The sequence below is a fragment of the Amblyomma mixtum genome, chromosome 1 (genome assembly GCF_055824585.1).
Source record: "Amblyomma mixtum isolate Tamu chromosome 1, ASM5582458v1, whole genome shotgun sequence".
NCBI lineage: Eukaryota > Metazoa > Arthropoda > Arachnida > Ixodida > Ixodidae > Amblyomma > Amblyomma mixtum.
The window spans coordinates 91,679,315-91,693,631 of NC_143012.1; the positions used below are offsets into that span (position 1 = coordinate 91,679,315).

At 48.6% G+C, this 14,317-nt stretch overlaps 1 protein-coding gene across 4 annotated transcripts in view; it reads right to left on the reverse strand.

Moving 5' to 3' along the window:
- Positions 1-6,296: 6,296 nt before the first annotated feature.
- Positions 6,297-14,317, reverse strand: part of LOC149367201 (vasculin-like protein 1) — a 49,745-nt gene continuing 41,724 nt past the window's right edge. For all 4 annotated transcript variants that reach the window (XM_089554497.1, XM_089554489.1, XM_089554504.1 and 1 more), the window contains exons 10-12: positions 13,450-13,577; positions 9,323-9,425; positions 6,297-7,067 (exon numbers count right to left, since the gene is read on the reverse strand). In XM_089554497.1, coding sequence (XP_089410623.1) covers positions 6,882-7,067; positions 9,323-9,425; positions 13,450-13,577 — 417 coding nt within the window. In that variant the 3' untranslated portion in view covers positions 6,297-6,881. The remainder of the gene's footprint in view (positions 7,068-9,322; positions 9,426-13,449; positions 13,578-14,317) is intronic.

The following is a 14,317-nucleotide window of genomic DNA, read 5'->3' on the forward strand; positions in this document are numbered from 1 at the left end:
GGTGCATGCGTGCTTTTTTCACTCCGCGCGATGCAATAAAACCAAAAACAATTTGATGCATAGCACGCATATTTTATTGTGGTTGATGATACATCAGCAGAGCAATGGGTTGTATTCGGAAAATTTCTTAAATGTGACTCTTCAAATGTGGCAAGCTTGGGACACACATCCGTGATCTTCCCACCCACAGGATTTCTGAAATAAAAAGAACGCGGCAAACATCAGTCATGTGAAACAAATGGCACAATGCAGCAGCCCAAGTAAAAACATTGGAACCAATTAATAGAAGTGTTTAATGCTGCAAGTATAACAGACAATGCACTTTAACAAACCCCTCAATATGTATAAGGCAATAACAGCTCTCACTTTTCCACACCATATATGACATGTGTCTGTTCTTTATTTATTCTCATGGGCCTTAGGGCACTAACCTGCGCAGCACTGTACGCGACTGTGCACAGAAAGCCGCAAAGCTTCCGTTGCGAACCACTGTGAACTACACGTGCTTCCTATGGTCTGCCTTTCGCGCGTTGACACTCTTTATATAGGCACAGTGAACCTAGCGATGCCTTAAAAATTAACAAGATGCGAAAATACTCCGTCCCGCAACTTTAAAGAGGAGTGGAATTAGCCGCGCGAGTTGAGGGCTCCCGCAGCTGTGTGATGTAGGCTCCCGAAAGTGTGAGAACAGCACACACTTGTGGAAGCCATCTCCTCGCGCTTACTGCTCCCACTGTCCTGTGAACGAATGTTATATGAGCATGCTGCATTGTCCTAGAAGCAAGTTCCAAGAAGTGTACTGGATACATACCTTCGTAGGCAATCACATGTGCACTAAGCCTTCTTTAAACCAAGGTCGACGCAGTACGGTATTCCGGTGTTCCAGAAGAGCTTCAGGCGCTTCCCGTATCTTTCGAATTGCTTAAGTTACATACTACTTTCGTCTACAGACTGAACAAAGCCACACATTATAATAACAGAGCTATAAAGCTCTGCGCGACAACACTACGCGACAAATCAACAACAGCGCTACGGAGCCGTACTGATGGATTGGATTGACCGCGAACTGACATCTATGATGATGGTGATAGCAGAATGCACATAGAGAAAGATATTGGTAAAGAGCGGACACTCCCATAGGGCCCAGCGGCCCATTTGACTGCAGCGCACCAAGCGGGCGGAGTCTCATAACATCCGGTTTCGGTTTCAGGCATAGAGTTTCTTACTATGGTTTCAGGAGCGCGCAGTTTGAATGTCTGCATGCGCTGCGCCGTGCTGCCTGGGACGACTTCCTGTTCCGGTTTCAGGGGCGCGCGGTTTGAATGTTAGCATACGCCGCGCCCCGCTGCGCCGTTGGCAACGTATGATTAAATAGATTTCGAGTGCTTTTGACAAGCCGTGAACGCAGCTGCATCACAGCCTTTGCCAAATATTAGCACTCCACAAAAGACACCAGGTTTTGTGTGAAATGAGAACATTTATTTTGTGCAACATAAACAAAGCCGTGGGATGCGGAAGAAGACGGTTCCTGGCCTCCCGCTCAAGGTGATCCTGTTGCGGCACCACGGCACACAGCAGGTGTTGCCGACGGGTGGCATCACCTGAAAAATTCGCAAGTGTGGTCATTCTCAGTCTCCTTATTGTAACTCTGTAAACAGTGAAAAGGTGCGAAAGCGGCGAGGGAACGAAATTACGAGCGGAGTCAAATGTTTTTGCGAACCTCGCGTGCTGAACGTCGTTGCGCAAAGTACAATGCACATACCCTACTACACGGCAGATACCAATCAGCTTTTTGCAAGCATTTCTACATGGCCCGACGTTATTGTCTACCTTCTAAAACCTAGGTGGACAGCAGAGTACGCGGTTTGTTCGAGAATATTTGTACAAAGACGGCCACAACACGGACTACGAACCAGAAGTGCACAATATGTTAGGAGCCCTGAGAAATACACGGGTGCCACGCATGTTTTAAGAAGCATAGGCAATTAAACTATCGGCGCAACAGTTCTTGGTTTTCAAGTTCTTTAGAGTTTAGAAAGCCCGACGCGTTGCCTTTTTTGCCGGTTTTCAAAAGCGCCTTCCTGTGTTGTCAATGCACGGGCTAAATGTGCGTTTCCACGAGCGCAGATAACGGAGTCTTTCACACGTACATAGATAAGTACTACAAGAGTAAAGTTTTTGTGCTTTTCGTGCGTCATCTTTTTTTTTCACCAATCTTGAAAACTACGGTCCCGTACTTGCTGCGCGGGAACGGTCGTCTTCGCCGTTCGCCCACTTTCAAAAAAGTACATTTTAACCTTGCACCGACAAATGTAACCCAAAAGAAGTTACACATTGTCGGGGGCCATACAAAAACGTCACGTCCCGAGAAAGCGCGAAACCAAGCAAAACTAACCGCTAGGCACAGCGCGTCGGGCCACAGGCCGTGGGCAGGTTGTTTTTTTGTTTCTACGCACCGACCGGCGAGGCTGCATCATGCAGCATCATTCCTCCCGCCGCTCACGCCCACGGCGTAGCATGACACAGAGTGCGCGCGCCCTTGACAACTGCGCCTTCGTACTAAGCTAAAGTGCTCGAAATGCAGCGTAATTTTGCATAAAGTGCTTGAAATGTAGCGTACTTTTGCAAAAACAAAACATTCCTTCCTTGACGTTGTCACAAACTGCAAGAATGCCGTGAACAACAGCCGGCTGGCCACAGAGCGAGCGCGCCGCTTCACGAACTGCAGACAGGCAACGGCGGCCGGCGCGGCCGCCTAAATTGCATGCAATACAGCGTACTTCCACAAATCAACATTTCTCACCTTGCCGCCGTCATAAACAGGAGAAGTTCTGCGTCGAAGGGCAAGAGAGACGAAAAAAATTGCGGTCTGCCCGCACGAACAAATACGCCGCACGCTTTCACGCGCACAAAACTGCCCCCACGATACTCCGTCGTCTCTTGCTCGGATGGGTCTGAGCCGCCGCGCTGGCCACCCGCCCGCGCGCGAGCGCGCGTTTAAAGACTGGTGGCGCCATCCTGGAGGTGGAAGATTATCTATTGGAGGAGGAGGATTGCGCGTCATTTCCTGGGGCCAGATTTCGCCGAGTGTCCGCTCTTTACCGATATCTTTCTCTATGGAATGCACGGGAGTTTTGATACGAATGGTTTCAATGGCAAGGCGGTGGACATGTCACACAACTCCACTAATTTGGAGAAGTTTTATAAATATAAATCTAGTCATTGAGCGCTTGCAAAATTCTGCAACACCTGCTTCTCCTCTTAGATAAATTTAGCTCGTTGGCGGCTCTTGCACTGCAGGAAGGAGTGGAATCGCACCAATTTACAAACATCTTCGCGTCAAACCCTCCAACTGATTCAACTAAAACAGTATACATACACGAAAGACGCGAATTTTCTGTGGAATAAAAACCGTCCATACTCATGGCCTGGGAAAATACTCGGCCTGACATCCTTCGGACGAAGTGGACACTGTCCGTACGTCCGGCGGATGTACGAATACGGATATCCGAAATCGAATTGTGTTCGTACGTCCGATGGACGTCCGATCTCGGCAAAGGACGTTCGGATCTAGCTCGTACGTCCGACGGATATCTGTGGTTGCTTGGGCTGATAGCGAACTTTCGAGATAAAGCTTGGAAAGTTACTAGAACACTGTGGAACATACGAGTCCGCTCCGCCTGGGTGCGATCAATCGAGATAAATCTAGGCGCGCCTTGCATCACATACAAAGCGATAAAGCGGCGTGCCGGCAGCTTTGAAGAATGAACAATACAAACATTCGCGGCAATATCCTCTCTAGGAGCTAAAATGTTCGTGTTTTCTTGTTGCCACCTCCATTTTCTTGTTCGCTTCATTCGTTGCTGACTCACGCGCCCTCAACTTCGGCCTCTCTCCCCGTCAGTCACTCCTCAGCCTTCACGGACAGATGTGTGCGCGCGGTGCTTCATATACCTCGGCTCCACGCCGCTCAACGCGCGCAGAGAACCTTTAATACAAAAGCATAACAAAGTGTAAAAATGGATAGAAAAGTGCAGCAGAGGTAAACAGTGTTAGCACACCTACTTCGCCTTTGATTAACTATGCAAATCGTGCAACTTTCCGACTGCGGGGCCCTATTTACGGCACCTCTCCTTCATTGTGACAGAGTTCTGCTTTCATGGTTGTTCGTTGTATCTGAGGCGCGGTCGCATTGCCCTAATGCAACACCACCCTCATTCATAAGCGAGCGTTATTGATAAATGCGGCCGTTGTAAGTGGGCTTGACTGTATAGTGGCTGCCAATGAGGCGACAGAATGAAGTCTAGAAAGATCTTGATCACCGCTGTATCGAATGACTTGTACGAAGAACAAACCGTAGGCATGCATTGAAAATGGTTGTGATCAAACCAGTCTTGATGAGCATAGAAAAACTTATGTGAACTTTGTTTTCGTCAAATAACAGTACAAAAAAGAAAAGCAGAAATAGAGATTTCATAATACCTGGGAATGCTGCCCACAATTGGGCATATGGCAATGCGCATTCTCAGAGGCAAACCGCCATCTTAAGTCCTGAAAATATGATGAAAAATTAGGACGTCGCTTAAGCTTCACAGTAAGGGTAGACGTGATAGTGCCTTCTGTGAGTGATCTGTCCACCCGGTCCAATGGGCTGGGCGCCGCGCCGAACGGGCAATGGTGTTCCGCGGACTCCCTGGCAGGCTGCGACACGCTGGGCTAAGCTTAAGCGTCCTCCAACTTTTTTCCTCTTCTCATTCCTTTCCTTTCTCACTTCTCACCTAGACTCAAGTTGCAGTCGTGGTTCATCGGCACATCCTTCTCGACAAACCCGATGCCACGAACGCCAGCATAGCTTCCGTGCCGAACGAACGGGCAGCAAGCCGCAAGCTGCGAAGTGAATGTGCCTTGGACGTGCTCTGTGTTGTTCGCGCTCACCGTGGGATTCCTGCGTCCCTGCTCGGCCCCACTGCGCTCGAACGAGACAAGCAGGAGACACTGCCGTCGCGCGCTATCTGTTGGGAAAGCTTTATAAACGGTAGTTGGGGCAGTGGCGTACATTGCGAGGAGGAGGTAGTGGTTTTAGTGGGCGCCGCCTGATGGCGCTACGTGCACGCTAGCGAAGAGGAAAAGTAGCGAAAACGTACTTTGCTACTCGCCTAACTGCGACTTCTGTAATTTCCATGCTCATAATTACTAATATATACACCACAGTACATGTCTCTAAAGCACCCTTCTAAGACAACACCTTATTCACTAGACGTGCCTTTGTTCATTCCAAACCAATGAGCTGGCGTGGCAGAGTTGTTAGCGTGCTCGTCTCGCACTCCAGAGGCCCTGGTTCGATTCTCCAACTCGACCAATTTCCTACTCGGTTTTATTTATTAATGCTTCTGGAATTTTTCGCTCACAGCCAACGCCGCCACCGACACCGGTTTTTCTGCAACGCGGGCCGTTAACGCTAACGTGTTAAAGGTCTTGAGCAGCAAGTCTGAGAATGTCCTGAGAATGTACTGAGGCTGGACAACAGGTCCACATGTTGACATGCTAAGATCAGTAGGGAAGATAGCCTGTGTGCATTCATACCCTCCATCAAAACAAACCGCTGAACGTGAAGCTCCAGAGGCCAGTGAACTAGTCGAAGGAGGCAGTGCCCTTGCAAGTGTCACTGTACAGCCTGTTTCCCTTTGCAGGGATTGCAGAGGAAGCAAGAAGACTCACGCAGTCTTTAGGTTCATACTTCTTTTTTATTCAATCTTTTCAACAAGAGAGTGCGCAGTCAAATCACTTTGGAAGGGATGTCATTTACAAGAAACATAAAAATTCGCTGTACAAAAGAGAGAGGGGGGAAGGAAGGTGGGGGTCTCATGAGAGAGAGTGATAAGCATTGCCATGCCACCCTCTAGTTGTCAACTTGGTCACGCAGTGAAGGGGTGTGGCCCCCACCACAGGACCTCAGGCTCATCTATGTACACAGTCGTGCCATACCCAAAACTCTAGCTGGGCGTGGAGGCAAAAAAGTGAGCGGGTCGAGTTCACAGAACTGCACCCCTCCTCTGAACGCAAGCGCGCGCACACTCTCTCGGGGCGGCGGTTCCTCTGAGAGAGACAAAAGTGAACATTATAAACAAAACCTATTTGCATGCTCGCCTGCTGCCGAGTAAAGCGCCCAAAATGCAATGAATGTTATGCACAGCATGCCAAATCTTGTCACGATCCTCAGCTTGGGATGTCACGCAGGCAGCCTCCAAAGCTGGGTGAGAGTGAAACTTGCGTACCGGATGCACCGACTCGCACCGACTTGCACCGACTCGCACCACACAATTTCTCAACTTCCCTTGCAGTGTAAGAGATGCGCCACATGCTGCCTCACCTTCACATGCAGCTACTGCTCGCAATTGTGCGGTGGCGAAGAAAAACGACAGACCGATTGGCATGGCACATGGTTGCGTGTGAAAGACAGAGGCTCACGATGCCCAGCTCCAGAAGCCAAGCAGCAGCATTGCAAATCACCAAGGCAGTGCGCGACCACAGTCCAGAGTTGCACCTTTCATTTCGGCACACCACTCTGGGGAGGAGAGCCAGAAACTTGTGAAATGCCAATGCCCAAGACAGGCATGAAACGAAGAAGACAGGTGCCCCAACACAGTGTCCCAGCGACAAGCGCGACAGTCATGCACAAACAGTCCCCCCCCCCCCCCCCTGAAGCGGTGCGGGAAGGTCTTTGGCCATCACCACTGAGAAGGGGGCCCGAGGAAGAGAAGACACCCCGTACCCACAATCCGTGCCACGAGGAAAACACCCGGAGACCACCGTTCGTTCCGAATCAAGCAGGCAGCAGCGTCTCTCTCAGGGTCCCAGTGGAGGAGCAGTGCTGGCAGTTGTCAGTCACCGTCCGAGTCGGTGTCGGACGAAGACGAGGAGCTCCAGCCGTTCCCCATCACCAGACCGGTGTACACCTGGCTGCAAGCCCGCCGGGGACTCCACAGGGATGCGCGGTCGGGCAGCGCTGCGGTGACGGTGCGCTGGGTGCTGCCGTTGCGCTGCTGCTGCTGCTGCTTCTCTTGGCGCTGCATTGCAGTGGCACACACTCAGCACAAACTTTTTTTCACCGTGGGAAACCTGGTGCATCTAGCAGCGTTACTTCAGAAGCGAAGAAATTCAAACACAGCTGGTGAAAACAGGATCAACACACCTTGACGACACACTTACAGCATTTCATCAGTCCCTATAACCGTTGCAAAATCTTATAAATATCTAGGTGTGCATCTCACATCAACACTTTCTTGGGTCACCCACATTAGAACCATTTGCTCCGACACTTCACGCACACTTGGCTACCGGAGAAGGAATCTGAAATCTGCATCCCCTAACATAAAACAACTCGCGTATGAAACATTTGTGCGGCCAAAATTAGAGTATGCATCATCCATCTGGCACCCATGGCAATCGTATCTCACCATCGAATTGGAATCAATCGAAAATCGTGCAGCTCGGTTCATCACTTCATGTTACTCAATAGAAGCCAGTGTCACCGCCCTCAAGCAGTCCCTCCGTCTCTCAACACTAGAATCACGCCGCGTCGTTTCCCGCCTATGCTTACTTCATACATTTTATCATAACACAAGATCACGGCACGCTTCATTAACCGCCCCACTACGAACGTCCTCCCGGCTTAGTAACGGTAACCCGATAGCACGCATCAGTGGCCACACATCTGCTTACAACAACTCATTTTTCCCCAACGCAATAGCACTATGGAATTCACTGCCTAACGACATCGCTGCATGCACTCATCACAAAACATTCCGCGAGAAAATAAAAATTCACCTCACATAGATCTTGATCACTTCTGCGCTCTTTGTAGTGAGTATTGCTTCATATATCTTTAATGAATCATGTATCACCTGCCGGGAAACCCTGATGTGACTACAACCCCTTTTATGTTTGTTTGTATGTTTGTTCTCTTTTTATTGTTATGCATGTTCCCATCATCGCCGTTGTAAACCAATATGTGCCCCCCCTTATGTAATGCCTTCGGGCCTTTAAGGGAACAATAAATGAAATGAAATGAAATGAAAAGTGATACGACACACAACGCTACTGGCACCTGATTTCATTTCAAGTCTAAAGTACCTACACAGCAGAACCTCAATGCAGTCACGGTGGAAAATTGGGCTAGTATTTCATTTCAAGGCTAGTAGTATTTACACAGTAGAACCTCAAGGCAGTCAGGGTGGCAAATGGGGCTAGTATTTCATTTCAAGGCTGAAGTATTTACACAGTGGAAGCTCAAGGCAGTCAGGGTGGAAAATTGGTCTAGTATTTCATATAAAGGCTGAAGTATTCACACAGTAGAAGCTCAAGGCAGTCAGGGTGGAAAATTGGGCTAGTATTTCATTTTAGGGCTAGTAGTATTTACACAGTAGAACCTCAAGGCAGCCAGGGTGGAAAATTGGGCTAGTATTTCATTTGAAGGCTAAAGTATTTACACAGTAGAAGATCAAGGCAGTCAATATTATCCATCTTATCTCTGCACTTCTAATGTATATTTTGCAGAATTCCTCGTTTATACATGTGGTCGCTGTTGCAAATAAAATTACGGTGCAATTACTCGCAACACGTGACCGGTGACAGCTGCTGCTGCCCAGTACACTGGAAGAGGACAGCGTCAGTGACATTTTTCCTTGTACAAAGATGTAAAGGCTCTTGAATGACAAAGATTCATTAAAATATTTGCTCTCGACTTGCTCATTTCATGGCCTTTACGTTTTTCATACAGGCAGCATGCACTGTTTTGCTGGTTTCGGACCGATATAGTTCTAGACTGCAGGGTAATATTTTCTTTACTTATTGCATACGCAAAAGCATGGAAGCATTGGTATCAGTCATGTTTCCCACGAGTTTTAAGACATACGAATGCATTCTTTGATTTAAAAAAAATACGTATTTCACTTGTCTAGACAGTGCGTAGCGTTAACTAATACACAATAGCATTGTCAGTGGCAATGCAGTTATTATTCTTGTGTTTGATCCCTCCACAAATTCTATGAGGAGGCTATGCTGCAACATGAGCCCCTCCCCCCACTCCCCCCTTCCCCCGAACAATATTTCTGGCTACACCACTGCATGGAAGGGACTATCCCCCTTCATCTGCCACTCCCTGCATTGTCATACATGCTAAAGGTCCTTTCAGTTGTATCTGACTATAACAAGCTGCAATTCATGACCCGGGACAGCCTGGAAAATGCACTCCACTCCTTGGAAACCCAGAAGACGGTCAATATCCAGAAGCAGGGAAAGAAAAGATAGTGCTGCCACCCACCATTTTGGTGATGTACTGGAACTCGCGGAGCTCGTCTTCGGTGAGCGGTGCGTAAGCGTCGTCGTCCGAGGCCTCCTCCTTCCAGCCCATCTCCCGTAGTAGCCTGCACGGGGGAGAAGCCACACTCATGGCACACACACACCCAGACAGAGGGACCAAAGACAAAGACAGCACAAGTGAGTACTTCTTCTCACAAGTTGTTTGCAGCGCTGCGAAACGTGGAGCTCTCTCATCCGGTCAACGCCAAGGAAGAAGTCAAGGCCAAGCAAGACAACAAACAGACCCTCAAATGTTATAAGGGAGTAATTACTCATTGGCATCCACCTGAGCGCAGCCACACGGCTACAAAGGAAAGCTGTACAGCTTTCTCAGAAACCCCAGACCAGGACGAATTTTTCTTTAACTACGAAGTTTCTGAGAAAGCTGTACAGCTTTCCTTTGTAGCCGTATGGCTGCGCTCAGGTGGATGCCAATGAGTAATTACTCCCTTATTACAAATCTACTCCACCTTGGGGGATTCCTCCAACATTTGACCCTCAAATGTTAAAGCGGGAAGCTGGTCTTAAAATTAAAAATTTTTGTTAGTTAAGTCACAACAATGGAATCTTCAAGAAGCATGTATTTTTGCATGCTGATTCCAAATATGTATGTAATTTGATTTTATGTACGACAAGTCCTTGTGCACTTATATCACATTTTCTGTAACTTTTTGCCGAAAGCTGTCAATAAATTTTGCTGCAGGAAACTTGCTGGGACGCATGCCATTGGCTTGTCTTGACATCACACTATGCAATAAGGGGCAAATTATTATCCTGCCTATCATAGAAGTTACAGGGTTTTGAATTTGCCACTTCACAGACGGGAAGAAACTGATGATTTCAGAATCCCCTAACTCACCTTCTACGAGAGGCAGGATGATAATTTTACCCTTACTGCATAGCTTGATGTCAAGAGAAACCAATGGCATGCAATCTGAGAAGTGCCCTGCAGCAGAATTTCTTTCAAGGTCTTTGCAAAGGTTACCTAACATATTGCATAAGTGCACAAGGACTTGTTGTACAAATTAAATTACGTATTTGGAACCAGCATGCCAAAATGCATGTTTCCTCAAGATTTTGTAGTTGTGACTTCGTTGACAAAAATTTATTTCTAAGACCCTCTTCCCCCCTTAATATGAGAGAAGCCAACAGCCACAGAAACCAAGGGGCACAGGGGATTTTTTAATTAATTTATTTATTTTGTGGTGTTGATAATATTACTGAATATGTTATCGCTTAAAGCTAATTGATTAGAAAAGCAGAAGAAAAAACAACCACATGCCGCCGGTGGGATCCGAACCCACGACCCCCGAATTACGCGTCCGGTGCTCTACCGCTCAGCTACGGCGACGGCTGTCAAACCTTCTGCTTTCGGGGGCATTTATGTTTACAAATAAGCTAACCTTGGGAGTGTTCACTAGCGCCACCCACGTTCTTAAGCGGCGGACGTAGCACGTCCCGAGTTACCGCTGATGTGACGTAGAACGTCATCGAACGGCGAGGGTGGAAGCTGTGTGAGAACCCTCTTATGCTTCCTAAGGCATCAAGGCTGCCAGAACCGAGGCCCTCGTTAAGCAATTAAGCAGACGAGGAAAGGGGAATGAGGGGCTCGTTATAAATATGAGAGAAGCCAACAGCCACAGAAACCAAGGGGCACAGGGGATTTTTTAATTTATTTATTTATTTTGTGGTGTTGATCAATTTATATTACTGAATATGTTATCGCTTAAAGCTAATTGATTAGAAAAGCATACTCGCTCATACTCGCGACCATGACTCTGTCCGTCCGTCCGTCCATTATATAAAATGTTTGTGATTTGTGGCGTTCACAACAGATAGTGCCACCCATCCACATGCTATGCCGACTTCCTGCCAAAGCATATGCAGTTCCCCTTGTCTAACACAAGGACGCTGGAGAGCGCTGCGGGAAAGGCTTTCGCCTCACCCCACTTTAGCTGCGTTCGATTCAGCCGTGGTTCTCTGCACCACCGAACCGGTTCACGGTGCGCTGCACCAAGGCACTCGATTCACAGCGCCCCCTGCACCACTGTCTGCGATTGATTTTGGTGCAGTCGTGGTGCCGCTTCAGTGCAAAGAACCGCGGCACCGTCAGAGATGGAGGTGTTGGATAGTGGTGCAAGTGTTTGACGGCGTAAGCAGACGACGCGCGGAGCCGACAAAATGTTTGTTAACATCAATGGGCAACTAAAGGAAGTTTTCCCCATGGTCGACGGATCCCATGTCCACTGATGTCAAAGAGGATAGTGCAGAATTCTTTTCAGACCTAGAGAAACCGACAACTCGGACACATCAAATGTGTCGGCGATCCTGTACTGAGAGTAATAAGGCACGTCTTCTCGGCAGGAATTTGTGGGCGCCCTCCTCGAGATGTCGGAAAGTACACTGATGCTTCGAAGCGTGCCGACAGTTCTTCAAACTTTTTGAGGAAAAACACAGCGCACTCCTAAGACACGGACTTAGGAGTGCGTGTCTTAGGAGTGCGCTGTGTTTTTCCTCAAGATGAACTACCAACTAGCCCGCTCTTCCACCCTTGCAAGTTCTTCAAACGTTTCTCGCAATAGCCTGAACAGCCTCTTGAATTCGAAGCTGAAATACCTAGCTACTACGCTTTCGTAGTAGTTGGGGGTTCTGTTGCGGTCTGTCTGAACTGTGCTGCTGCAAAAGAAAGCACCGCGTCGGCTTCCTCATCTTCGCTGTCTGACGACTCTGAAAATTCCATACAAATGAATTCGGGGGTGTCGCCGTCCATGACTCCACAAGGCACGAAAAGCAGACGCGACGCACCGCAACACAACACACCATGACGGACCGTGATCACGCCTGCACGAGAACCGGATAGCAGACGACAAGGCCTGTGCGTCCACGCGCTCGATTGAAAACCTCCGCACCAGTGATTTGTGGCGCTGCTGACGCGCTCCACCTGCACCAAAAAACTGGAATTGCACCGCGGGAACTTTTCCAGAATTGGTGCAGGGAACCAGTTTTGAATTGAACAGACCTTTTAGATCACCAAAGTAACCCCTCGAAATTTTTTAGCAGTGTTGTGACTACTCATTAAAGGTGCACTGAAGAGGATTCTGAACTTGTCTTTTTGCCGCGGGAACTCGATCTACACGTTCCTAGCATTCTTAGAAACAGTGACTTATTGCCCTGTGTGGCCGATTTCCCCAATTAAATCAAATTAACGTCCGGCTCCCGCCCTTTTTTTTTAATTCTGCCTCGTACGATGGGCGGAGTCGACCAACGCGTGAAGTTCCTTTCAGCCAGCTCCGTGGAGGCTTTGCTTTCACTTTATTTTGTTTTTTAGGTTTCCATGAATAAATATTTTCATTCGCAGATAACACAGCCGCAAAATAAGCCCGTAGAAATAAAAATACGCGCGGACTATTTGCTACTACGGCCTACTACGTATTACTCCGCCGATGGCAGAGCGGCAAGCCGCCACGGGCTTGGGTGAAACGCACTCCACGCGTTGGTCGACTCCGCCCACCGTACGAGGCAGAATTAAAAAAAAAAGGGCGGGAGCCGGACGTTAACTCGATTTATTTAGGGAAATTGGCCACACAGGGCAATAAGTCACAGTTTCTAAGAATGCTAGGAACGTGTAGATGGAGTTCCCCCGGCAAAAAGACAAGTTCAGATTCCTCTTCAGTGCACCTTTAAACAATTATAGCAGTAACTGAAAGGGCGGTTCTGGATGTTGTTTTGAACGTACAGCTTTTCACTGGTTCTTTCACTGGTTAGATTAGCGGAGGAGGTCCGCACAAACACAACACTCCGGAGGTCCACTACAAGGTGGTGCGCCTCCGCTGGGATGGCGTCCGCTGAGTTGGTCACATCTCCTGTGCGCAGCTGCAGAATGCTGGTGCCCTTTCCTTCCCACAGGTGGAGCCACCAGTCATGGGATGAGGGGCACTGAGGAACATGTTTCGCAGTGGACACAGCTGACCTCAAACAGAGGCTTACAAAGACCTCTGACATTCCAAAAGAAAGAAACAGTGCACGCTTTTTGCAGTGCGCTTCACATCACCCTCCCCTCCCCCAGACAGAGAGTGAGGGGGAACACACCTCTGCTCTGCCTCCAGGGAGCTCGAGAGTGGTGGGTGTTCGGGTGCATCCAGCGTCAGCTTCCCCACATCGCAGGCCGACGACTCCAGGTCAGTGCCCTGGTCAACATTGCTCTGTCCGTCATCCACCTGCACAAGAGTACATCTTCTCGCAGGTGGCACACCCCTCACCTACACAGGCACGCTCACACCTACACATCGGCGTCAGCTAACCGTTCAACAGAGAGCCAATGCAATTTCACACGGCATTTACAGTAGAATCTAGGTGGCACAAACCTTACAGGGTCACAAACAAAACTTGGTCTTCTTAACAGCGTCCTGGTTTGGTTTACTGGGGTTTAACCTCCCAAAGCGACTCAGGCCGTGAGGGACGCCGTAGTGAAGGGCTCCGGATAATCTCGACCACCCGGGGGTTTTTTTATGTGCACTGACATCGCACAGTACACGGGCCTCTAGAAGTCCGCCTCCATCGAATTTCAACCGCCGCGGCCGGGATCCTGGATGCCACCTCATTTCCGTCGCCGAAAATGGCATCTTCTTGAAACGAGCACTTCTGGAGAAGATTAAGATATTAAATATTACAATTTCAACGACCTCACTGAGCGTTCAGGACTCGCAATGTCCCTTATTGTGCATACAAAGAATAAAGACCTTATGCTTTATATATGTCGCAGGGCATCATTCAGTCAATGTATGCTACTCAATCACTACAGCCCTCACCCGGAGCAACCAGCCAGGTACAGGGTCCGCCAAAAGTTTCCAGGCCACATGGTCCGCTTTTCATCGGTATATCCTGGCACTTAAGATTCCGATAGAGCTATCGAGGTTCCCAGATGGTAGAACGATCCTTCTTCTATTCTCTACAGATA